Source organism: Neoarius graeffei, chromosome 10 (assembly GCF_027579695.1).
Source record: "Neoarius graeffei isolate fNeoGra1 chromosome 10, fNeoGra1.pri, whole genome shotgun sequence".
Classification (NCBI taxonomy): domain Eukaryota; kingdom Metazoa; phylum Chordata; class Actinopteri; order Siluriformes; family Ariidae; genus Neoarius; species Neoarius graeffei.
The window spans coordinates 84368367-84392706 of record NC_083578.1 but is presented as its reverse complement, the minus strand read 5'-3'; the positions used below and the strand labels follow the sequence as shown (position 1 = coordinate 84392706).

Genomic DNA, 24340 nt, shown 5'->3' with positions numbered 1-24340 from the left:
AGTAGAAGTAGAAGGTGGAATATGGCGTTGGACCGACAAGATGGCGTCTGTCACAATCTGGATCGGCTGTGACGTCACATGCAAGTGCTCCATATCTGGGCTGTTTCCTCGCTGAATGAACACCTGCATTACCGTATACACTCCAGTAAGCGCCCCAAATAATAAAATAAATTTTTAAAAACACTTAATTCGACGACTTTTCATCTAGAAAACGTATGAAACTTAGGGAAAATTAGTAGGGCAGTTATGTTAGGGTTTGAAAAATTCAATCAACTGTGATTTTTTTTTTTTTTACCCCTAATAAACGCCCCCCTTTTGGAAAATGTAACACCCCCGGGGGCGTTCATTAGAGGTTATACGGTATATAATCAAGTTCTATATTCAAAGCTTAATGGAGTTGTTCTATGCAACTGTTCATCATGTTTTTGTTTATTAATCCTTTCTGGCTCTTTCTCTAACCCTCGTCTTTCACTTTTCTTCCACCAGGACGGCGAGACTTCAGAGTTTGACCTGCATTCAGGAACGGACACGAGCATGAACCAGGACAACGCTCCAGTGTACTGCATCTGTCGCAAACCAGACATCAACTGCTTCATGATGTAAGATGCAATGCTTGAACCAGAGGTGGACAAAGTACTCAACTTCATTACTTAAGTCAAAGTACAGATCCCATTGGTCAAATGTGATTCCAATACAAGTGAAAGTTGTCCAGTCAAATTTTTACTTAAGTCAAAGTACTGAAGTACTTGATTTTAAAAATACTTAAGTATTAAAAGTACATTTTCTTTCAACGCATTGTTGTATTATTGCCACAACACTTACAAAACCTAACGCCTCTGAAACAACGGACTGGATTTACTGACTAACTTGTAGAACCTGTAGAATAAACAACTGGTAGAACGTTACAAAACGAAACACAACTGAACTGAAATAGAGCCTCGTCTCGTCTCGTCTTCTTCCGCTTATCCAGGACCGGGTCGCGGAGGCAGCAGTCTAAGCATGGAAGCCCAAACTTCCCTTTCCCCAGACACCTCGGCCAGCTCCTCGGGAAGAACACCGAGGCGTTCCCAGGCCAGCCGAGAGACATAGTCCCTCCAGCGTGTCCTGGGTCTTCCCCAGGGCCTCCTCCCGGGGGGACATGCCTGGAACACCTCCCCAGGGAGGCGTCCAGGAGGCATCCGAAAAAGAACTGCCCCCTCCTAGAACTGCCACCTTATTGTGGTGGAGGGGTTTGTGTGCTTGAATGATCCTAGGAGCTATGTTGTCGGGGGCATTATGCCCCTGTTAGGGTTTCCCAAGGCAGACAGGTCCTAGGTGACAGGCCAGACCAAGAGCAGTTCACCAAAAAACCCCTATGGAGAAAAAATCCAGGACCGTGACGTCGCCCGGTAGGACGCAGCCGGGGCCCCACCCTGGAGCCAGGCCCGGGGTTGGGGCTCGTATGCGAGCGCTTGGTGGCCGGGCCTTTGCCCATGGGGCCCGGCCGGGCTCAGCCCGAAGAGGTGACGTGGGCCCGACCTCCTGTGGGTTCACCACCCACAGAGGTAGCAGTAGGGGTTTGGTGCAGTGTGGATTGGGTGGCAGTCGAAGGCAGGGGCCTCGACGACCTGATCCCCGGACACAGCGGCTGGCTGTTGGGAAATAGAGCCTTTTTTTTTTTTAATTCTAACACTCCTCTGCACCCCCACAAAGCAGCATGGTAGTGTTCTGACCCAGCGCTGGCAGTGTGTGCACACATGCATGTGTATGTTAATCAGGAAGACGGTGTAAATGCAGCTTGCTCAGAAAATAAAAATGACAATCCAACCTGATTAAAACCCAGGTCCACACCTCGAGCTTAATAACTGCCCAACAGCAACACTGCTTTAAGCAAGACAACAAAAAAAGTGCAAGACCATTGTCTGACATCAAAACAAAAAATTCCAGCAATTTGTTGTGGCTGACTAGTACAATACTGTCCATCTCACAGGTCTCACGTGCACAAGTGTATGTATTCATGCACATATGAATCTGCCTGTGGAATCATGTAGGTTTAATGTTAAGCTAGCTAGTCAGTGAGCTCCACCTGACATGCTAGCAATATCTTTTCAAACTCGAAATCATATTGGGTAGCTAACGTTACTAGAAAAGAAAGATTTCTACATTTTGTTTATTTGGCAAGATTATGCTAAAACATTTCTGAAAGCACTTCAGATAAGTTAACGTTATTCATGTTAGCGTAACTCTGTTTTTACATGCTAACTAACTAGCTATGTGTTAACGTTAGCCGTGGACAAGGCTACGTCAACTTGGCGGGCAAATCCATAGAAAGTCATTTGACTAACCAGACTGCATAGCTATTGCAACGTTATCGCTAGCTCTAAAAACACAGACAACTTCGTTGCAAACTTTGTCTTGGAATAAAACATTTACAGACCTCAATATGCTTCCGCAGGTTGGACGGCGAGTTTTTGTAGGTTGTGATGTGGTTCGTTTTCGGCAAACATTTAAAACTAAACAAACCTTTAATCCTTTCAGAAAACTGAAACATGGGTTGTAGGTAAAGCCATGGTGGCGTGCATTCGCCAGAAGAACTGCCTCCTTCCGTTCTGCCATCAACTGATCGTGTTAAATAACGCTGCTGAGAAATCACTGAACTTGATTTTATCCGGTCTATGGATGTGACGTGACCCTAGTGATTACTGATCGGCTCTCAGTGTAACCTGCGAAAAAAACAATCGCGATTTAGAAAAGAAAAGGAAAAAAAATCCACTTTCAAAGCTGCTTCATAGTAACGAGGACCTTGATAGAAATGTAGTGGAGTGAAAAGTACAATATTTGTCTTTCAAATGTAGTGAAGTTAAAGTCATAAGTTTCCAAAAAAATTAATACTCAAGTAAAGTACAGATACTCAAAGTGTACTTAAGTACAGTACTCAAGTAAACGTACTTCGTTACTGTCCACCTCTGGTTTGAATTAAACGTTAAACAGATTGTCTAGTCTTTAAATCCAGTGTGTGACTAAAGTTTCGTCTTCAAAAACAGACTGATCTCAATGTTCAGAGTCTTGGAAAGTAATAAGGAAAGTGGTTGAAATGTGATGCAAAACAATTTGACTTCTCAGTTCATGCACACTATGTGATTTTTGTTTTAATTATTGTTTTAATATCCATTTGGGTGGAGAAAGAGTGTGTGTGTGTGTGTATGTATATATGTATATATATATATATATATATATATATATATATATATATATATATATATATATATATATATATATATATTAGTGCTGTCAAAAATGTCGCGTTATTAACGCGTTAACTTGACTCAATTTTAACGGCGATAATTTTTTTTATCGCGAGATTAACGCTCTGTGACATGATGCCACGCCCCGCACAGCCAGAGTCCTCTGCCCTCCCCCGAAGAGCCACGGTGCTCGGTTTAGGTTTCGTTTTCCCATCGGCAGCTCCAGCCCCACTTTGCAGTGGCTGTGACAAGACGTGTTATGCTCTGCAATAAAAAAAAAAACATTGGTACAACCAGTGTTCGAACTATGCCGATATTTTCGGGGGGGTCCCTTATTTTCCCTTGGGGGGGGTGCTTGTGCTTGTCTCAGAGCGCGGCTCTCCATCGCGCGCTCACTTCGGATATGCAAATGCTTCCCGTTACACACGATTGCTATGTCAATAAACATCATTTTGCCAATATTTTAGAGACCCCCCCCCCCCCCCCCCACACACACACACACACACACACACATTTCCCAAATCACGTTTTCAAGGGATCTCATGTCTGTTTCAGGGGATCTCAGATCCCCCGTATACCCCCGTAGTTTGAACGGTGAGCAAGCCCATTCACTTTTTTATGCTGGTAAGAGAATTACAATGGTTTTTCATGTGACAAAAATTTGCGATTAAATTGCGATTAATCGTGAGTTAACTATGACAGTCGCAACATTAATCGCGATTAAATATTTTAATCACTTGACAGCACTAATATATATATATATATATATATATATATATATATATATATAAAATTAAAGGTCCCATGGCATGGTGGTTTGTTGATGCTTTAAACGGGCTTGTGGAGGTTTCCAGATGTTATATCCGCAGCCTTTCTCGAAATGAACCCTCGGTACGTAGATATAGCCTCCTGGGAGAAAGCCCCATTTCAGCGCTTTTCCCAGTGCGTCGTTTTGCTAATGAGAAGCAGGAGGCGGGGAAGGGTAGAGGGTGGTGGCGGGTCTTATCATTAATATTCATGACATGTAAACGTGTTACCTCTGATTGGCTAACAGCACTGTGACGCTACCTCCAGTGGGTCAGAACAAGCGGATGTGGGTGTCTTACTATGGCGAGAGAGAAGGAACAAACCGCGAAGGGAAAAATATCGCACGCTGACGTCATTAAGGTGCGACGCGAGGAAATAAAATAAATTCAACAAATGTTTGGGTTTTTACTGAACAAACAAACAAATAAAATGAACGAGTGACTTAAAAAAAAGAATGTGGGTGTCTTTGTAAAAACTGTTTTGATTGGCTATTATAACAGAGCATGCTGCATGCTTTTTGGTTTTGTAGCGCAGAGTACCTGGCTAACTGCAGGAAGCGGTTAGCTGCACAGCTAATGTAGCCATTGCAAGGCTAACGCACCGATTTTAAAACACGGCAAAACGACTTAACAGTTATACACTTACTTGTTCGGTGTTTGTGGCTGACGCGGCAGGGATGCTTGGTACGGACCCAGGCTTCAGTGACAGTTGATGTGCAAAACCTGCCCTGTACTGTCCCAAGTTGTGGAAACATTCATCAGGAAAATGCTTCCGACAAACATACACCGTCTTAGGTAGACTCGACGGCGTATTATTGGAGTAAATAAAATTTAGCCACTGCGTCTTCAGGGGCTCTCCCATCGGCAGTAAAAACAGACTCCTTTCTGTGTTGTCACATCCATGTACAGCGCAACTTCCTTGTTTGGTGGCAACTTTTGAGCTGGGCGGGCAATTCATACAGTGGGTGGGAATCCAGAGGGGGGGCGTGGGGATCATCTCCCTTGCTGACGTCGGCAAGGGAAGAGCTTCTCAACGCGCCGTTTTGACGCGCCATTCTCAAATATTGGGCATAGTTTGGTTTACACATTATGAAATTTCTAGCCACTGGGGTGACTTAAGAAGGTCAGAGGAACTCATTTTAACGTTAAAAAACCTCAGAAAGTGAAAATTTCATGCCATGGGACCTTTAAAGAATTGTTATTATTAATCACATTTGTTCAAGCAGCATAAATTGAGTTGGAAATCTGATCCAATTCCAGCTACTCAGCATCAGATTGTTCGGTCCCGAGGAGCTGATTAAGTAGCTGTTTTGATGCTCATAATTTTGTGATTCACTCTTTTATCATACAGCGGTTGTGACAACTGCAACGAGTGGTTTCATGGCGACTGCATTCATATATCCGAGAAGATGGCAAAATCCATTCGGGTGTGGTACTGTGAAAAATGTCGCAGTGAGTATCAGGTGGTGGAGCGCATTTTAGACTCTTGCATTTTGGTGTAACAGAGAGGAGAATCCTTCTTCAAAATATTTTTTCCTTAGCTTGGTTTACCTTCTATCCTAGGTAACGATGATTCTTTGGAGATAAAATATCGCTCCAAGAAAAGCCGGGACCGAGAGTCAGACGGAGACGAAATGGAGAGGCAGCTTGAGTGTGACACGCCCGATTTTAAGAACGATCGGCGACGTGGGTCACGGGTGGGTAAAGTCATGAGGTCTTACACCACCTGCGAAAAGGATCTGATTATTAGCATTTTGAAAAAAGAAACCCCACGGTTTATCTGATGTCCTCACAGATCAAGCGCTCGGCGCGTATGTGTGGGGAGTGTGAGCCCTGCATGCGGACAGAGGACTGCGCTCAGTGTGACTTCTGTAAGGACATGAAGAAGTTCGGCGGGCCCAATAAGATCAGGCAGAAGTGCAGGCTCAGGCAGTGTGAAGTGCGCGCCCGGGTGAGTGTGTGTCTGTCAGGGTTTTAACCTTTAGGATCTCAGTCCGTTTCACATTTGTGTATCAGACTTGTGGTTGAATTTGAGAAAGGAAAAAAAAAAGAAGCAAAGCTCATGTTGTCTAAGGAACCAGTTTAAGAAGATTTCTCAGATCTTGCTAACTATGTGTGATTTCCTCACACACTAAATGTACTGGAGTGAAACAGAGGTGAGCCAAATTATAAAAGTGAAAATGTCTGTCATGATCCTACACCACATTTGGAATGAAATCTTTAAATACAGTTTTGTTTCGTTTCATTTATTGGAGTTAATGACGTTTTAAAATCTGTGACTTGTAGAGATACAAAGATGAGTTTGGGAAAGTTTGTTTTAGTTTTTTTTTTCTGGATGGATGAATGGAGGAAGGAAGCAGTGAATGAACGAATGGCCGGAGGAAGGAAGGAAGGAAGGAACGAACGAACAGAGGAAGGAAGGAAGGGAGGAACGAACGAACGAACGAAGGAATGAATGGAGGGAGGGAGGAATGGAGGGAGGGAGGGAGGAAGGAATGGAGGGAGGGAGGAAGGAGGGAGGGAGGGAGGAAGGAAGGAGGGAGGGAGGAAGGAAGGAGGGAGGGAGGAAGGAAGGAGGAAGGAAGGAAGGAGGGAGGGAGGAAGGAAGGAGGGAGGGAGGGAGGAAGGAAGGAAGGAACGGAGGAAGGAAGGAAAGAAGGAACGAACGAACAGAGGAAGGAAGGAACGGACGGACGGAGGAAGGAAGGAACGAACAAACGGACGGAGGAAGGAAGGAACGAATGAACGGAGGAAGGAACGAACGAACGGAGGAAGGAAGGAAGGAAGGAATGAACGAAGGAAGGAAGGAATGAACGAACGGAGGAAGGAAGGAAGGAAGGAATGAACGAACGGAGGAAGGAAGGAAGGAATGAACGAACGGAGGAAGGAATGAACGAACGGAGGAAGGAAGGAAGGAATGAACGAACGGAGGAAGGAAGGAATGAACGGAGGAAGGAAGGAAGGAATGAACGAACGGAGGAAGGAAGGAATGAACGAACGGAGGAAGGAAGGAAGGAACGAACGGAGGAAGGAAGGAAGGAACGGAGGAAGGAAGGAAGGAACGGAGGAAGGAAGGAACGGAGGAAGGACGGAGGAAGGAAGGAACGAACGGAGGAATTAAGGAAGGAACGAACGGAGGAAGGAACGAATGAACGAAAGGAGGAAGGAACGAGCAAACGGACGGAGGAAGGAAGGAATGAACGGAGGAAGGAACGCAGGAATGAATGAATGGATGAAAGAAGGAAGGAATTAATTTTCTTAGGCTGTGATACATTTTATGATGTCACTTTCACTTGTGGACAATTCACCAGCATAAAGACCTCAATCAGAGTTAAAGTGCATGTTCTGGACCAATTTCATTTGTTTTTTTAATATGAAAGTATGTCCCTTTACACACTCATCCAGAAGGGTAATTTTGCACAAGGCCATCTGTCTACAGCAGAAAAAAATAAAATCACAAAACGCGTCTGGAAAAATCCCAAGGGAGTCTGGAGCCAGATTCGTGACGTCACCTGCGGAAGCGCCAGCAGGCTGCGCGAGCTTTGCACGGTTTCAGTGCACAGCCTGTGTAGACCAAGCGCTCCCATTTCTCTCTCATTGTCCGGTCTTTTGGAAAACGATGAGTACTAATCCCATCATGATTGGTGTTGCTACACCCTCCTACGATACATCTGTTACCCATTTTAATAATTACGCGATAACGTTGAAGAAATTTGCAGAAAACCACCAGGTCGTTTTCTCATAAACAAACCAGCGCTGACGTAGGATTCAGAAGGAGGCGTCCCGCACGCGATGTCACGAAAATCAATGTTTCCTGGGAAATGCAAATGCGGACCAATTCGCCTCAAATGGCTTGATTTCAACTGAATTTTTCTGGTATTGCGCAAGGTAAAAAAAATTGCATAAAATGCAAAATGTGACAGATATTTGACCAAAGTTTAATATAAAAGAGGAGAATTACATTGATCTTGCTCCTGAATTTACCCGTGATATGCACTTTAAAGGTTCTGACTGCAAAATTGAATTCTGGGCAGAAATTTTCTATTGCTGTTGGAGTTTCCAGATGTTTCGCTGCTGCACACACACCGTGTATCCTGTGTGTAAATGTTTTGCCGAGATAAAAAGCATCCCGCATTTTATGTTTCCGGAGATCGCCGAAGCAAGTAAGCGACAATATCACATGACCACCGTGGGGTGTGTTTAACCTACTTTTAACCAAAACGAGGCTGTTTGTAAGTCAGCACCTTTAAAATAATGTACGGTAGATGCTACTGTTGCTGACGGTTCTGTTAACTGGTACATCCTGGGTTTTCCTCTGGGAATTAAAGTTGGCATGGAAATAATTCATGCAAGTTTCTGATGTGAAGGATAGAATAACGTAGAGCGTGGCAGAGACCTTGATTTTTACGGGTTCGTTCTTGATTAATAATGCCTGATGCGCAAAGGTCTGTTCTTCTAGTTTGGTGAGATGTGTGTGTGTGCGTGTTGTAGAAAATGCTGCGTGTGAAGGAGGAGGAGTATTCCATGTCTAAAGGCCGAGAGCGCTTCCAGCCCGACTACCCCCTGTCAGACGAGTACAGTGAGAACGAGCTGGAGCTCTACCAGCAGTACTGCGCCGGCAAATACACAGATCACGTATGACCCACATCAACACCACACACAACTCTAAGCAGTCGAGTGTTTAAAAATAACTCATGACTTATACTGCAGTCTTTACCGATGCTCACCAAAAGTCACAATTTCCAGCTGTCAATGACTTGTATATGATTTCAGACTGTCTAAAAGCAATACAGAGTTACGAATTTTCTCTATCAGGGATGGAACAGTGATGAAGACGATGGGTCGTACCTTGATGCCACCATGCGAAAGAGAGCTGTGAAGGTCAAGCATGTGAAGAGGAGAGAGAAACGCTCTGAGAAAAAGGTTATTTCTCTACACATTTGCAAAAAAAACCCACAATCAAATCATGACACAGAGTGGAGAGGAGAGTTTCGAAGCTGCAAAAAGCCTATAGACTGGTACCAAAATTCAAAAAAGTGCTTATTTAAGGAGTTAAAGGCATTTTTGAGACAAAGTCGGCAAACAGTCTTATTTTGTCAATTTGGGTGTGCCGAATTCAAATCTGCAATATGCCGAGCTCTATCTGACCTCTGTTGGCCTCTAGAGGTCATTGAACTTTGGGCCTGTAAACGTCTCAGCTGAACCCAGTTTCTCAGCTTTCTAAGGAATGAAATGTACTAAAATGATTAATGAAGTTAGCAAATGGCCTTGTTTGTTAAATGTTTGGGTGCTGAATTCATTTTTCATTTGTAAAACGACATATGACCTCTGATAACCTCAGGGTCATTAAACTTGGCCTATAGGCCTATGCATTTAACGGCATTTTTAAACTGACTTTACTCCCCCAAAAAGAATATGAACAGACAAAAAACAAATAGAAAGGAACAAATACAACATTAAATGCCAGTCCATGTACATGTGACTTACTTTTCACAATGAGAATGCCTAGCGATCACCTTACATAACATTGCATTACATTTAGCGGTTATTGTTTATACAAAGCTACTGAAAAAAGGACAGATTCAGCAGCATACAAAATGTGGGGGCATACAGGGTATACAGGTTAATCAGGGTTAGTATATACGAGAGTTTTTTTCTTTGTTTTTTTGTAAAGGCTTTACCCCGTTTAAAACAAAACAAAAGACTCGGCTTGAATTTTTTTTTTTTTTAATGACTCGGACTTGGGGACTCGAGACTGGATTCTGACTCGAGGTTTAGTGACTCGACTACAACACTGATTGTACGTATCTATTTATCCAGACCCCAGAAGGGGAGAAGGGTTGATTTCTGGACCTCTTGCAATTTTAGTTGAAGACCCGTGGCCTAAAAGATACCTACTGACTGACAAAATGCAAAAAAATCCCATAAAATTTAAGTTGTTTCAAGTAAAAGAGCTAAAGCATTACATTACAGGCACTTAGCAGACACTGTTATCCAGAGTGACATACAACACATGCAGAGCAGCTAGGGGTTAGGTGCCTTGCTCAAGGGCACTTCATCTATTCCTGTTGGTGCAGGGAATCGAACCGGTGACCTTTTGGTCCTAAAGATACTTCTCTAACCATTAGGCCATGGCTTCACCTTTAAAGCTTGTAAAAACTTAGATCAATTCTTATATAAAGAATAAAACACTTTGTACAAGCTGATATTATTTTCCATATAGCAGCATGTCCCAGGAGTAATTGATTCCTCTTGGCAATTTTTATTTATTAATAAACAACTTGTATGTTTTATCTGTTTACGGTCACATTTTAAAGTCGTCGAGCTTCTGCAACTTGGTGTAGTTCCCGTCATTGCTTATGTTATAGGACGTATAACTAGTTGCTTAGGAGCTATAACTCCTCTCTCAAAAAAAAAAAGACGAAAACGCAATTTTTCATGTTCGAGAGAAACCTCTGTTACGAAGTCTTTCCTGAGGCAGTTTTACCTCTAACTTTTTCAAAGCACTGACTCTGGAGACTCCTAACAAAAATTCTTAACAAAATCCCACGCACACGTCTCCTCACATCGAACAGAAAATGTACATGCCTTTTACAAATCTGTACAAACCATGATTTCCATACAAGTCCCCATGCAAGCTATAACACATTATTAGAACAAGTACATTAATATAAACTTTGCAGCTGGCACTATTGTCACAGCTACTGTTCTAGGAAATTAATCAACACCTTCTGACCAATCAGATTTGAGAATAAATAAAAAAGAAAATTTTATTCTTTATAAGCCAAGTGTTACTTTACTTCTTGATCATTTTTTGCCCGTGTCCTTTGTCAGAAAGAGGAAAACAAGCCCCGTAAACATAAACCGAAGCAGAAGCACAGGGACAAGGTGAGACACAGTGAGAGGATGGAAGCTCGAGACAGCGGTGAAGCCAGACAGTGCCTCGGACCAGGCTGCGTTGAATCGGCGCGTCCCAGCTCCAAGTACTGCTCTGATGACTGCGGCATGAAGCTCGCTGCCAAGTAAGAGCCGAGTGACGTGCTTCTTCCTTACAGGGTGTGCCATACACTCACCGGCCACTTTAATAGGAACTTGTTCTTGGTTCTAAGCAGGGCTTTGAACCAGAATTTTTTCCCTATTGGTTCTTTCCGAACAGAAACGGAATTTTAACGTTTCTGGTTTTGGGTTCCACCATTAAACAGACGTTCCCGAACCGGTTCGAACAAAAAAATTTCGTTCCCGGAACGGTTAATTACGTTCCCTGTCAGCGGTTTAACAAATGGCTATAAAATTATGTCTCTGTCTCATCCAGCTTAAGCCAAACGTAGGCTAATTCTATTACAACCTTCATTAAATAAGACAAGAAATAATTCAAAACAATTATTATTTCAAATGTTGGCGATTTGGATTCTCAGTATGTCTTCCCATCTACACAAACAGAAAAAGTGCCAAAAATGAAAGATAATTCATTTAGTGTGTTACCAAAGGCTAGTCAGGCCCTATACAGGGCTTTCCACAAGCGCCGGCTGCCGGCCATACAGCCGGCACACAATTAAGTCCAGCCGGCTACTTTATTATTTTTGTAGCCCACAGGTTCTAAATATTCATTTTCGATTTTAATAAAATTAAATGTTTATCTAACGGACTGACAATGTCAAACTGAACCGCACTCATTTAAGTTGTGATTCGCGCTGTTTGTACCGATAATAACCACAAATTCCCCGCCGACTTCGCTGATCCGCGGCCCCGACATGCGGTGTGCGCGTGCGCGCACTCGGCGGAGGCCGTAGTGTGCGCACGCGCATTCGGCGGAGTTTGTTTTGTGTTTAACAGGAGAAGAATCACTTTTTTATTTGTAGGCTACGGAAACTTTGAGGAACGAAATAAAAACCGGTATTAACCGGTTACCATTATTTTTAATAAGCGTTTCTGTTCCGGAACATAAAAAATAATAAAGTTTCTGGTTTTGTTTCTGTTCCATGTGAAATAGAAAAAGTTCCCGGTTTTCGTTCCTTGAACCGGTTCAAAGCCCTGGTTCTAAGATTCCTGTTCTTGGCTGCAGGACTGGAACCCAATGTAGTCTTCTGCCATTGCATGCTGAGATGCTTTTCTGCTCACCACGGTTGTAAAGAGTGATTACAGGTAGTCGTCGACTTACGACCGATCGACTTTACGACCGTCTGGTTATGACTGGCAAGTGTTTCCCAGCTGAGCTAGCTGAGCGTGCGACAGTTTCCGCCCCAGCTCCCAGCAGCACCTCTCGCCGCGTACGACGGTTTCCGCCCCGGCTCCAGGCAGCGCCTCTCGCCACGTACGACGGTTTCTGCCCCAGCTCCCGGCACACGCGCAGTCTCTCTCGGGCTCCGTCATGCAGTTTCCGCCCCAGCTCCTGGTTTATGAAACGAGCAAATCCTCCCGCCAGCCCGAGCGCTGCAACAGCTGATGATGACGTAGACGACCCACAGCCAAGCACCAGTGATGCCAGCAGTCACTAAATTTTGTATTTTGCTATGTTTTACATTTGTATTTCGGTATGTTTCAAACTAAAATGTTTTCTATTTTTCACACCTGTATTTCGTATTTTTTGTTTTGCACATATTAAACGAATTGTACTGTACGCAGCGTAGTGTTTGACTTAAACCAAATAATGAGCCAAGGTAATGAAATAAGAAAATGTTGATAAAATAATAACTTTAAGATGATTACAATATCATTACACATCACAATATACTTACGTTCATTTAACATAGGCCGACTTACGACCAGATCGGTTTACGACCGGTCAGTCGTAACCAAACGCAGTCGTAAGTCGACGACTACCTGTGTATGAGTTACTGTACAGCTACCTTCCCGGCAGCTCGAACCAATCTGTCCGTTTTCTTCCGAGCTCTCTAATCTCCAAGGCGTCTGTTTCCACCTACAGAACTCTCACTCACTCAGTGTTGTTTTTGTTTTTCGCACCGTTCTGTCTGTGTAAACTTTAGAGACTGTTGTGTGTGAAAACCCCAGAAGATCAGGAGCAGTTTCTGAACTACTCAAACAAACCAGTCCATCTGACTCAAACCAACACCCATGCCACAGTGAACGAAAGTCACACTTTGAGATCACAATTTTTCCCGTTCTGATGTTTGAACATTAATGAACTGAAGCGCTTGATTTCTGTCTGCATTGCGCTGCTGTCAAGAGATTGGCTGATTTAGATAACTGCGTAAAACAGTAGGTGTTCCTAATACAGTGGCTGGTGAGGTGTATAATAATGATTTTTCTTTTTCCCCCTGCCCTCCTCCATCAGCCGGATCTATGAGATCCTCCCTCAGCGTATCCAGCAGTGGCAGCAGAGCCCCTGCATCGCCGAGGAGCAGGGAAAGAAGCTTCTGGAACGCATCCGGCGCGAGCAGCAGTTAGCCCGGACACGGCTCACGGATATGGAGAAACGTTTCCACGAGCTGGAGGGCATCATTGCTAAGGCAAAGCAGCAGGTCGTCCAACATGACGAAGAAGTAAGATGGCATCACTATGGTCACCCTGATGACTGATTATTGCTTATATAGGCCTACACTGACATCCACATGCGTACATCTTAATAGCAACAAAGTTGTTATAACAACCACATTTATAGTCACTGTAAATATATTCCTTGTGGTCTGTTAATGCATAGAACTTTTATACGGCTCATTCATAATTCTTCAGTATCACTGAGAGCCGACTGTCGCCCTCTGCAGGTAAACGAAGGAGACGACGATACGGACCTTCAAATTTTCTGTGTCTCCTGCAGTCATCCGGTCAACCCCAAGGTGGCGCTACGTCACATGGAGAGATGTTATTCCAAGGTGAGCTGAACTATTGTTCTGTGTGTGTTTTATAATTCTGTGAATGTCATAATACTCGGTTTCAAATATATTAACACAATATTAAAATCGTATTCTACTTATCTTGGAACAGTATGAGAGTCAGACATCCTTTGGATCGATGTATCCCACACGCATAGAGGGGTAAGTAAACGTGATTAGCTTTATATTAAAGGAATAATCTGGCCAAAAAAATAAATAAAATCTACCCAATTTCCTTTATACTCCAGGGCTCGACATTAACGGTAGTCCGACTGTCCGGGACAACTAAATGTTTGGTCCGGACAAGTCAAATCTGCATCTGCCTGTCTGACGGGACGAGTTGGATATTTGTTGAAAATCGCTATTTTTATAGTAATTATTCAAGAGTTACATCAGTAAAATTCCAACAAAACCAGTTTAGTCCCCTCAGTGTGGCTGTGTTATTGTTCACGAAATTCCGGGGAAGCCAAGTACAGTAGGTGCGTGTATAAAAAAAATAACCACGTCGTAATATTTAATTATAGATTATTAGACTTTGAATTCATCGAAATTGGAGAAATGGTGATCAAATACCTCAGTAAAATGAATATCTGTGGTGAATCTTCATTTAACTTGGACATTTATTGTATTTTCTTTTGTACAGTTCACATTTAACCATCACAAATGTCGTTGTAAAATATTTTGTGGAAATATTACAACAGTGCTGAAATCGCTTACGGTTTGTTTTCGTTCACAACGTCATTCTGTCACCCTGATCACGTCCGACTCATTTTCTTTCGGTTTCATTTCATCAAAAGAAAGTGGAAAAAGACGACAATGCCAACTCTTAAAACTGCAGATCAGGTAATGTCTCGTCTCGTCTCGTCTCGTCTTCTTCCGCTTTATCCGGGACCGGGTCGCGGAGGCAGCAGTCTAAGCAGGGAAGCCCAAACTTCCCTTTCCCCAGACACCTCGGCCAGCTCCTCGGGAAGAACACCGAGGCGTTCCCAGGCCAGCCGAGAGACATAGTCCCTCCAGCGTGTCCTGGGTCTTCCCCGGGGCCTCCTCCCGGGGGGACATGCCTGGAACACCTCCCCAGGGAGGCGTCCAGGAGGCATCCGAAAAAGATGCCCGAGCCACCTCAGCTGGTTCCTCTCGATGTGGAGCAGCAGCGGCTCTACTCCGAGCTCCTCCCGAGTGACTGTGCTTCTCACCCTATCTCTAAGGGAGCGCCCAGCCACCCTGCGAAGGAAACTCATTTCGGCCGCTTGTATCCGCGATCTTGTTCTTTCGGTCATTACCCAAAGCTCATGACCATAGGTGAGAGTCGGAACGTAGATCGACCGGTAAATTGAGAGCTTCGCCTTTTGGCTCAGCTCCTTCTTCACCACAACGGACCGGTAAAGCGACCGCATCACTGCGGAGGCTGCACCGATCCGCCTGTCGATCTCACGCTCCATCCTTCCCTCACTCGTGAACAAGATCCCGAGATACTTAAACTCCTCCACTTGAGGCAGAACTTCTCCACCAACCTGGAGAGGGCAAGCCACCCTTTTCCGGTCGAGAACCATGGCCTCGGACTTGGAGGTGCTGATTCTCATCCCAGCCGCTTCACACTCGACTGCAAACCGCCCCAGTGCATGCTGAAGGTCCTGGTTTGAAGAAGCCAACAGGACAACATCATCCGCAAAAAGCAGAGATGAAATCCTGTGGTTCCCAAACAGGATTCCTTCTGGCCCCTGGCTGCGCCTAGAAATTCTGTCCATAAAAATTATGAACAGAACCGGTGACAAAGGGCAGCCCTGCCGGAGTCCAACATGCACTGGGAACAGGTCTGACTTACTGCCGGCAATGCGAACCAGACTCCTGCTCCGTTCGTACAGGGACCGGACAGCCCTTAGCAAAGAGCCCCGAACCCCATACTCCCGAAGCACCCCCCACAGAATACTACGGGGGACACGGTCGAATGCCTTCTCCAGATCCACAAAGCACATGTGGACTGGTTGGGCAAACTCCCATGAACCCTCGAGCACCCTATGAAGGGTATAGAGCTGGTCCAGTGTTCCGCGACCAGGACGAAAACCGCATTGTTCCTCCTGGATCCGAGGTTCGACTATTGGTCGAATTCTCCTCTCCAGTACCCTGGAGTAAACCTTCCCTGGGAGGCTGAGAAGTGTGATTCCCCTATAATTGGGGCACACTCTCCGGTCCCCTTTCTTAAAAAGAGGGACCACCACCCCAGTCTGCCACTCCAGAGGCACTGTCCCTGACCGCCACGCGATGTTGCAGAGGCGTGTCAACCAAGACAGCCCCACAACATCCAGAGACTTGAGATACTCAGGGCGGATCTCATCCACCCCCGGTGCCTTGCCACCGAGGAGCTTGCAAACCACCTCAGTGACTTCGGCTTGGGTAATGGACGAGTCCACCTCTGAGTCATCAGCCTCAGTCTCCTCAGTGGAAGACATGACGGTGGGATTGAGGAGATCCTCAAAGTATTCCTTCCACCGCCCGACAATGTCCCCAGTCGAGGTCAACAGCTCCCCACCCGCACCGTAAACAGTGTTGGCAGAGTACTGCTTCCCCCTCCTGAGGCGCCGGACGGTTTGCCAGAATTTCTTCGAGGCCGACCGATAGTCCTTCTCCATGGCCTCCCCGAACTCCTCCCAGTTCCGAGTTTTTGCCTCCGCAACTGCCCGAGCTGCAGCACGCCTGGCCTGCCGATACCCGTCAGCTGCCTCGGGAGTCCTGGAGGTTAACATGGCCCGATAGGACTCCTTCTTCAGCTTGACGGCATCCCTTACTTCTGGTGTCCACCACCGGGTTCGGGGATTGCCGCCACGACAGGCACCGGAGACCTTGCGGCCACAGCTCTGAACAGCTGCGTCCACAATGGAGGTAGAGAACATGGTCCACTCAGACTCAATGTCCCCCGCCTCCCTCGGAAGCTGGGAAAAGCTCTCCCGGAGGTGGGAGTTGAAGACCTCCCCGACAGAGTGCTCGGCCAGACGTTCCCAGCAGACCCTCACCATACGTTTGGGCCTGCCAGGTCTGTCCAGCTTCCTCCTCCGCCAGCGGATCCAACTCACCACCAGGTGGTGATCAGTTGACAGCTCAGCCCCTCTCTTCACCCGAGTGTCCAAGACATAGGGCCGGAGATCAGATGAAACGACTACAAAGTCGATCATTGACCTCCGACCTAAGGTGTCCTGGTGCCACGTGCACTTATGGACACCCCTATGCTCGAACATGGTGTTCGTTATGGACAAACCGTGACTAGCACAGAAGTCCAATAACAAAACACCACTCGGGTTCAGATCGGGGAGGCCGTTCCTCCCAACCACGCCCCTCCAGGTGTCACTGTCATCTCCCACGTGAGCATTGAAGTCCCCCAGTAACACAATGGAGTCCCCAGTCTGAGCACTCCTCAGTACCTCTCCCAGGGACTCCAAGAAGGCCGGATACTCTATACTGCTATTTGGGCCATAGGCACAAACAACAGCAAGAGCCCTCTCCCCAATCCGAAGGCGCAGCGAGGCGACCCTCTCGTTCACTGGGGTAAACTCCAACACATGGCGGCTGAGCTGGGGAGCTATAAGCAAGCCCACACCAGCCCGCCGCCGCTCACCACGGGCGACTCCAGAGAAGTGGAGAGTCCAGCCCCTCTCGAGGAGCTGGGTTCCAGAGCCCAAGCTGTGCGTGGAGGTGAGCCCGACTATCTCTAGCCGGTACCTCTCAACCTCCCGCACAAGCTCAGGCTCTTTCCCCCCCAGCGAAGTGACATTCCATGTCCCAACAGCCAGCCGCTGTGTCCGGGGATCAGGTCGTCGAGGCCCCTGCCTTCGACTGCCACCCAATCCACATTGCACCAGTCCCCTACTGCTACCTCTGTGGGTGGTGAACCCACAGGAGCAGATCAGGTAATGGGTTATAAAAAGAACAACACATGCACCATAATGGAACATTGAATAGTTTTTGTTTATTGTTAGTTTGTTTTATTAAAAAATTGTAAATCATTAAAGGGGTACCAAAATATAATATATACGGTTGCTGATGTGACAAAGTAACGTATTCTTAAGTATTCTATCAAATTTATATACTAGACAACGACGAAATATCTTGGTAATTGTAAATATAATACTTTATACGCTAAACCGCACAAGAGTCGCCATTTTTAAAAGACCGTGACGTCAGCGCTACCCACTGCACTAGCGGAACTCTCCGAAATAGAGGAGAGAAGTGTGTAATCATGGCGTCGGGCGCATCAAGTGAAAGCGACAGCTCTGTCGAATCATACGAAGAGATCCCGCAAGACACACTGCAAGCAGGCTATGGCTTAGAAGGGTACCAGTTTGAACCTAGGAGAGGTACTCTCGACTCCGGTGATGAAATAAGAGAAGAAAGCTCGGATGACGGTGAGGATGAGACTGATGCTGAGCGTGGGGCAGAGCGTCTGCGTGCAGGTGACACGGCGTGGTGCTCGTGCGGAAAATGTAACGTGGAGTTGCTCACGAGTCCAGCAGAATTTATTTGTTGCAATGAGATAGGCGCCACCCGTGGACTTGCGAAATCGTCGCAAGAGGCAGAAACGGGTATTTCACACGTGCTATTCCCAACCTCAATGAGCCAACACAACTGGGCACATACATACGTCATGAGCGTTACGCAGAGAAAATGAACGTGCATTCTGATTGGATAAAATTAATATCATGGCGGGCTGTTCAAACTGCGGAAATAGTTTGCTCGAGCTACTTTCAAAACACTATAACTTTCCAACCTTAGAACAAAAAACTTTTGTAAGTCTTGAATAAGGTTCGTTAATGTGTGTTTTATTGTTATATTTACTCTATATATTGCCCTCTGTTCCCCTTTAAAGCATCATGGTTCTCATAACTATACCTGCTTTATGATTAAACTTTCTTAACCATTTTCCTTTCATTGAACTAAAATACATAGGAATAAAAAGGTTATGGTCAGGACAAGTGAAAAATCTTGCTGCTTGTCCGACTGGATTAAAAAGTTAACGTCGAGCCCTGGGGTGCAAGCATAATCCAGTACCCAAGACCTGCTTTCCATCTGAAGTCAGTTACTTTTGTTTGGACTGGAGCTATAAATCTAATCAGTCGTTTCTAAATCTTCACACACCTTAAACATCATTTGGCTCAATAATACGATTTGTATTTGTAGCAGGTAAATTCAAGTTGGCAGTTAAACCTTAAGCTTTTGTAGTTTGTACTTGCCTGGGGTTGTTTTCTTCAAGAACTAAAGGCAATTTTTTTAATCAAAATTCTATTTCTCATTTTTTTTAAATATAGGAATGCATTTTTGATCGCTATTTTGTCACTGCTATACGGTAGCAAGTTATGAGTGTTTGAAATACGCTCTGTAATATATCAGTTCATATGTCAAAGCAATGGCCGTAAACAAGATTCGTTGAGACCTGTACAAGACATCGTAGGACGGAAGTAAAACGTACAGCGGAAATCAAAGCGACCGACATCTGCCAACGTTGTGAAAAGACGCGCGCGCCCTCTTTCGAATGGTGATGTAATCAAGCCGGAAGTTTTGTTTGTTTTGATAGCGATCAAGAAAGTTTGGAAAAAGTCGGCAGTAATCGTCATTTAAACTCGTTTTTGTGCGATATTTCGTTTAAAACAGTTTTCAAAATGGCGGCACGGACACCTGGCTGACACTTCACGTTTCGAAGTCTTGCACAAGTCTCATGAAGATCGCACGGATAAGCGACGCCTGCCGTGGACCAAACGAACTAAATTCAACATGGCTAAAACACGAATAGGCCAATAAGTATAATATTTAATTGCAATTAGTTGCCAATACTATAGATGAAAGTCTTCCGGATTTACCTGGAAATCTGGATATTTGACAAAACTCTTGAAAATCTCCGGTTTTCCGAATGGAGAAATTTATTTTTTGGATTTTTCGCGTTCCGTTTCATAGAAATTCGGTTTTGCGATCGCGCGGCTTGTTTACGTTCGGCAACAGGGCGCTGCCATTTTTGTAGTCTCGTAGTGCTTGCTGGTGTGTACAAGACCTTATATGCTTGTATACATACCTCATGTTATGTAAACGAGATTTTATTGCGATATCGTGCTTTAGAAAACGCGGTTTTCTTTTGTGTAACTATTTAATATCAGTTGAATTATTATTTTCTAAACATGTATGCAGTATTGCACTAGTCTGGCTAACACGACTTCAAAGCTCTCCGAGCTATTGGTCTGGCCAAGATATTAAGCCCAACCGTTTCCCAGAGCCCGTGGTTGACCCGCCTCCCTGAAATGCCTCAGTTTGCTACTGGTCGAAGCCAGAAAAGGCTGTGACGAAGCTTAAACCAATCACATCACTCTTTCCTCTGACGTATGCGACGCAACGGGGCTAACTGGTAGATTAAACTCTTACCGAAGCCGGTCGGGAGCAAGGCGAAAACGTCCTTCCTTTCAATAAATACCTCCAGGGCTGCTCTTTGCTCCGTTTTCAATGAGAACTTCCCGTTGAATGCTTTCAATACAGCATCTATGCGTAATAGATGCGGAAGCGTGAATGAAGCACTTCCAGCATAGGTTCTGTAAACAATCTATGGCTTCCGGTCGCAGTTCTACTACGTCAGTGCCTTGAACACGCCTCTACCCAGGGCCGTTGGAGATGCTCAAAGTTGATTGGTTCCCGATTTTTCGGGAGCTTGGAAGAGCTGTAGATAGCTTGCCTGGCCAGACTAAGCTCGCAACAGGCCCTCGTGTTGCGTCACGCTTAGGATGGGTGGGCCCAGGCTAGTATTGCACATAAGTTGTGACAGCATCACTTTATATAAGTTTTTTTTCACATCCAATAGTGAAAATTCTGAATTTAGAACAATGCACTCCTGAAAATTACTCATTAACACCCTACCCCCCCCCAAATGTTAGTTTGACTTTCAGAAGTTCAGGATTTTTTTCTTTGCTCCACTTTCACCTCTACAATACGAGTCATGATGTAAGGTTACTAAAACCGAAAACGTAATTGAATAACATGTTAATTAAGAAATAAAGCAAGTTTAAAAATGACTTCAGGGGGCGTCGTGGCTCAGGTGGATAAGGCGCCACACCATAAATCCGGGGACCTGGGTTCGATTCCGACCCGAGGTCATTTCCAGATCCCTCCCCGTCTCTCTCTCTCTCCAGCTCATTTCCTGTCTCTACACTGTCCTATCCAATAAAGGTGAAAAAAGCCCAAAAAATATCTTTTAAAAAAAAAAAAGACTTCAGTTCTCCTTTAAAGTACAAACAAAAGGAACTTAAGAAATTATGATTATTTAGTCGTCCTTAGTACAAGGACGCAAACACCAAATACACCTTTGATAAAATCTACAAAATTTGTGATAAGGGAGGGCAAACTGTGGCTAAACTGTTAATACAAAAATAAACACGAACTAAATTAAAATAAAATGAACTCTTGGGTAAAATTAAATGAAACTCTTTGCTCATCCCCTTTTTTTTTTCTTCTCTCCCCCCCCAGTGCAACCAGGTTGTTCTGTGATGTATACAATCCTCACAGCAAAACGTACTGTAAAAGGCTTCAGGTTCTGTGTCCTGAGCATTCCCGCGATCCAAAGGTGGGGATTTACACACGTCTTCAAACTTATTAGCGGAAACTATTTTTACGGTATTGATAAATGTTCGAATGCCATTTATAAACCAATTTTACTAATCCAGCCTAATTGCGGATCTGATGTTTGTAGGTTCCAGCAGATGAGGTGTGTGGATGTCCTTTGGTGCGTGATGTTTTTGAGCCGACGGGTGAGTACTGCCGAGTGTCGAAACGCAAGTGCAACAAACACTACTGCTGGGAGAAACTGCGCCGGGCCGAGGTGGACCTGGAGAGAGTGCGAGTGGTTAGTTGGATCTTTGTTTTAGATGATCAGTGACTTACTGTTCACACTAGTGTTCGTTCATTCATTCGTTCTCTATCTCTCTCTTTTCCAGTGGTACAAGTTGGACGAGTTGTTCGAACAGGAGCGCAACGTCCGAATAGCAATGACGAATCGCGCAGGTCTCTTAGCTCTCATGCTGCATCAGACGATTCAACACGACCCACATTCAACAGACCTGCGCACCAGCAAAGACAGATAACCAGCCAGGACTCTCTTTTATACAGTCTGTTGTTTATTCCAGAAACTATTAGAAAAAGAAATAACAAGTGTGTTTCATTCAAATCTACATTTAAATAATATTAACTTTTTTTTTTTTTTAATAAATGAGAATGATGTTGGATGATGATGATGACACTATAGTAAAGATTCATTAGAGGTTCAGTTTTAGGAGATGAGTTATCAGTGCTCCATGTACCGTACTGTGTGTGTGTATATGTAAAGTTGCTGTCTTTGTCCATACGTGTCACTTAATCAGTCATCGTTATACTGTTCTACATTTTAAAATTGTTAACATACTTACTAAAAGTAGTTATTGGTGCTTGTCTTGTTTGGAAGAAGAAAGAATCATGTATTGTTGTGTAAACGTAGCTGATATATTTCGTTTCTTAAAATAAACTGTTGTGTGGAAGTGTTTTTTAAAGATTTTTTTGTTGTTGTTGTAACCTAGAACAGTTCAATAATGTTGCATTCATTTTTTTTTCCATTTGATTGCTTTTGGGGCGGCACGGTGGTGTAGTGGTTAGCGCTGTCGCCTCACAGCAAGAAGGTCCTGGGTTCAAGCCCCGTGGCCGGCGAGGGCCTTTCTGTGTGGAGTTTGCATGTTCTCCGCGTGGGTTTCCTCCGGGTGCTCCGGTTTCCCCCACAGTCCAAAGACATGCAGGTTAGGTTAACTGGTGGCTCTAAATTGACCGTAGGTGTGAATGTGAGTGTGAATGGTTGTCTATGTGTCAGCCCTGTGATGACCTGGCGACTTGTCCAGGGTGTACCCCGCCTTTCGCCCGTAGTCAGCTGGGATAGGCTCCAGCTTGCCTGCGACCCTGTAGAAGGATAAAGCGGCTAGAGATAATGAGATGAGATGATTGCTTTTGCCCTTCGTTATAGATGAATGGACACCAACCAATGCTTAACTTTCACCCTTTCATGGCTTGGTGATGAGTGTAAATGGAAGTTGATGTTAATGGACTGTACTCTTGATGAAAGGATTGGCAGTGAGTGACAGATAAAATTATAATAATTAATTACAGTCTTTGGTCTGTTTTATATGACTTGGGGGAGGGGGGGATCTAAATCATAACATTTATTGGAAAAGATGACTGGTGATTACCATTCATCTATGTTAAAATAAAAAATGAAGATATAATTTCTACCCTCTGTGCTAAAAATGAATTTTTCTTAGACTGTTAAATTCTCAATTCTGATGGGTCAGAAGGTGATTAATTTTCCGTCATTTCTGTAATAGTTCCAGCTGAAAGATTTATATTAATGTGTTCGGAGAAGCCATGGCCTAATTGCTGAATGGTTAGAGAAGCAGCTTTTGAACTAAAAGGTTGCTGGTTCAATTCCCTCAACCAGAAGGACTGGCTGAAGTGTCCTCAAGCAAGATACCTAACCCCCAACTGCTCCAGCTAGAGTGGTGGCGTACCGTGTGTCTGATTAGCCAAAGGAAAACTGATGATATGATTATCATTTTGGCAGTGCCTGGCCAAAACAAACAAAAACATAATGTGCTTGTTCTAATGCATTCTTATTTCTATAGTAACAACATACACAGAGCCTGGTGTATGGTTATCATCGTCGTTTGTACAAACCGACCAGGAGTCACAGTGGGAGGTCAGGGCGAGAAAGCCAGTTGACAGTGGGGTTATCAAGAGTCTTTAGCCCCAGGATTCCGTTGGGGGCACCGAAGACGGGACAGAGTTCAAGTAGGTGGCTCACAGTTTGGGGGATGCCACGCCAATGGTGTGGAGGAAGGCCGGATTTTTCCCCCAACCGGTGCAAAGATGGTTCAGGCAGGGTGTGAGAGGGAGTGCCCAGCAGGTTTAGTGGAGGGCTCAGGGATGTAATTGTGCAAGGTGGAATGAGCACCCTCCCATTCCTTGCACCATTGATCCATGACCCAATTGGAGGTGAGGGGGTGCTGTTCTCAAGCTCTGCAGCACATATAGCGAAGTGTTTATGGTTAAGGCGTGGTGGTGTATGGTGACCTGTCAAGATAAACATGTGTAATTGGTAATTTGGTGAAGAGAGAGATGGGTTTTGTTTTTTGTAAGGAGTCTCTAGTACCAGTGCTTCGTGACAGCCAGAGGTGAAGCTGTAACATTACCTCTAAGTTTTCTGACATGGGAAAATCTATCTTCAATGTGGAGAGTTTATCCGTTTCTCTAAATAAATAGGCTTATGTAAATCATATTTGCAACCACATTTTTTTTAATTGAACAAAAATTAAATGATTTACGGTACATACAAACAAGGGGTAAAACTTCCTTACTGACTGAAGACCTATCACAATCTCACCACAAAGTATTCCATCCATTATCTGTAGCCGCTAATCCTGTTCTACAGGGTCGCAGGCAAACT

General features: G+C 44.6%; 1 protein-coding gene across 1 annotated transcript in view; it reads left to right on the top strand.

The window, feature by feature from the left end:
- The window catches only part of cxxc1a (CXXC finger protein 1a), a 31178-nt gene extending 8177 nt beyond the window's left edge, over positions 1 to 23001 (top strand). The window contains exons 2-14 of the mRNA XM_060932441.1: positions 487 to 599; positions 5382 to 5482; positions 5594 to 5727; positions 5826 to 5981; positions 8522 to 8665; positions 8846 to 8953; positions 10865 to 11052; positions 13323 to 13530; positions 13753 to 13860; positions 13973 to 14022; positions 21349 to 21445; positions 21572 to 21724; positions 21816 to 23001. Coding sequence (XP_060788424.1) covers positions 487 to 599; positions 5382 to 5482; positions 5594 to 5727; positions 5826 to 5981; positions 8522 to 8665; positions 8846 to 8953; positions 10865 to 11052; positions 13323 to 13530; positions 13753 to 13860; positions 13973 to 14022; positions 21349 to 21445; positions 21572 to 21724; positions 21816 to 21962 — 1707 coding nt within the window. The 3' untranslated portion in view covers positions 21963 to 23001. The remainder of the gene's footprint in view (positions 1 to 486; positions 600 to 5381; positions 5483 to 5593; positions 5728 to 5825; positions 5982 to 8521; positions 8666 to 8845; positions 8954 to 10864; positions 11053 to 13322; positions 13531 to 13752; positions 13861 to 13972; positions 14023 to 21348; positions 21446 to 21571; positions 21725 to 21815) is intronic.
- Positions 23002 to 24340: the final 1339 nt, after the last annotated feature.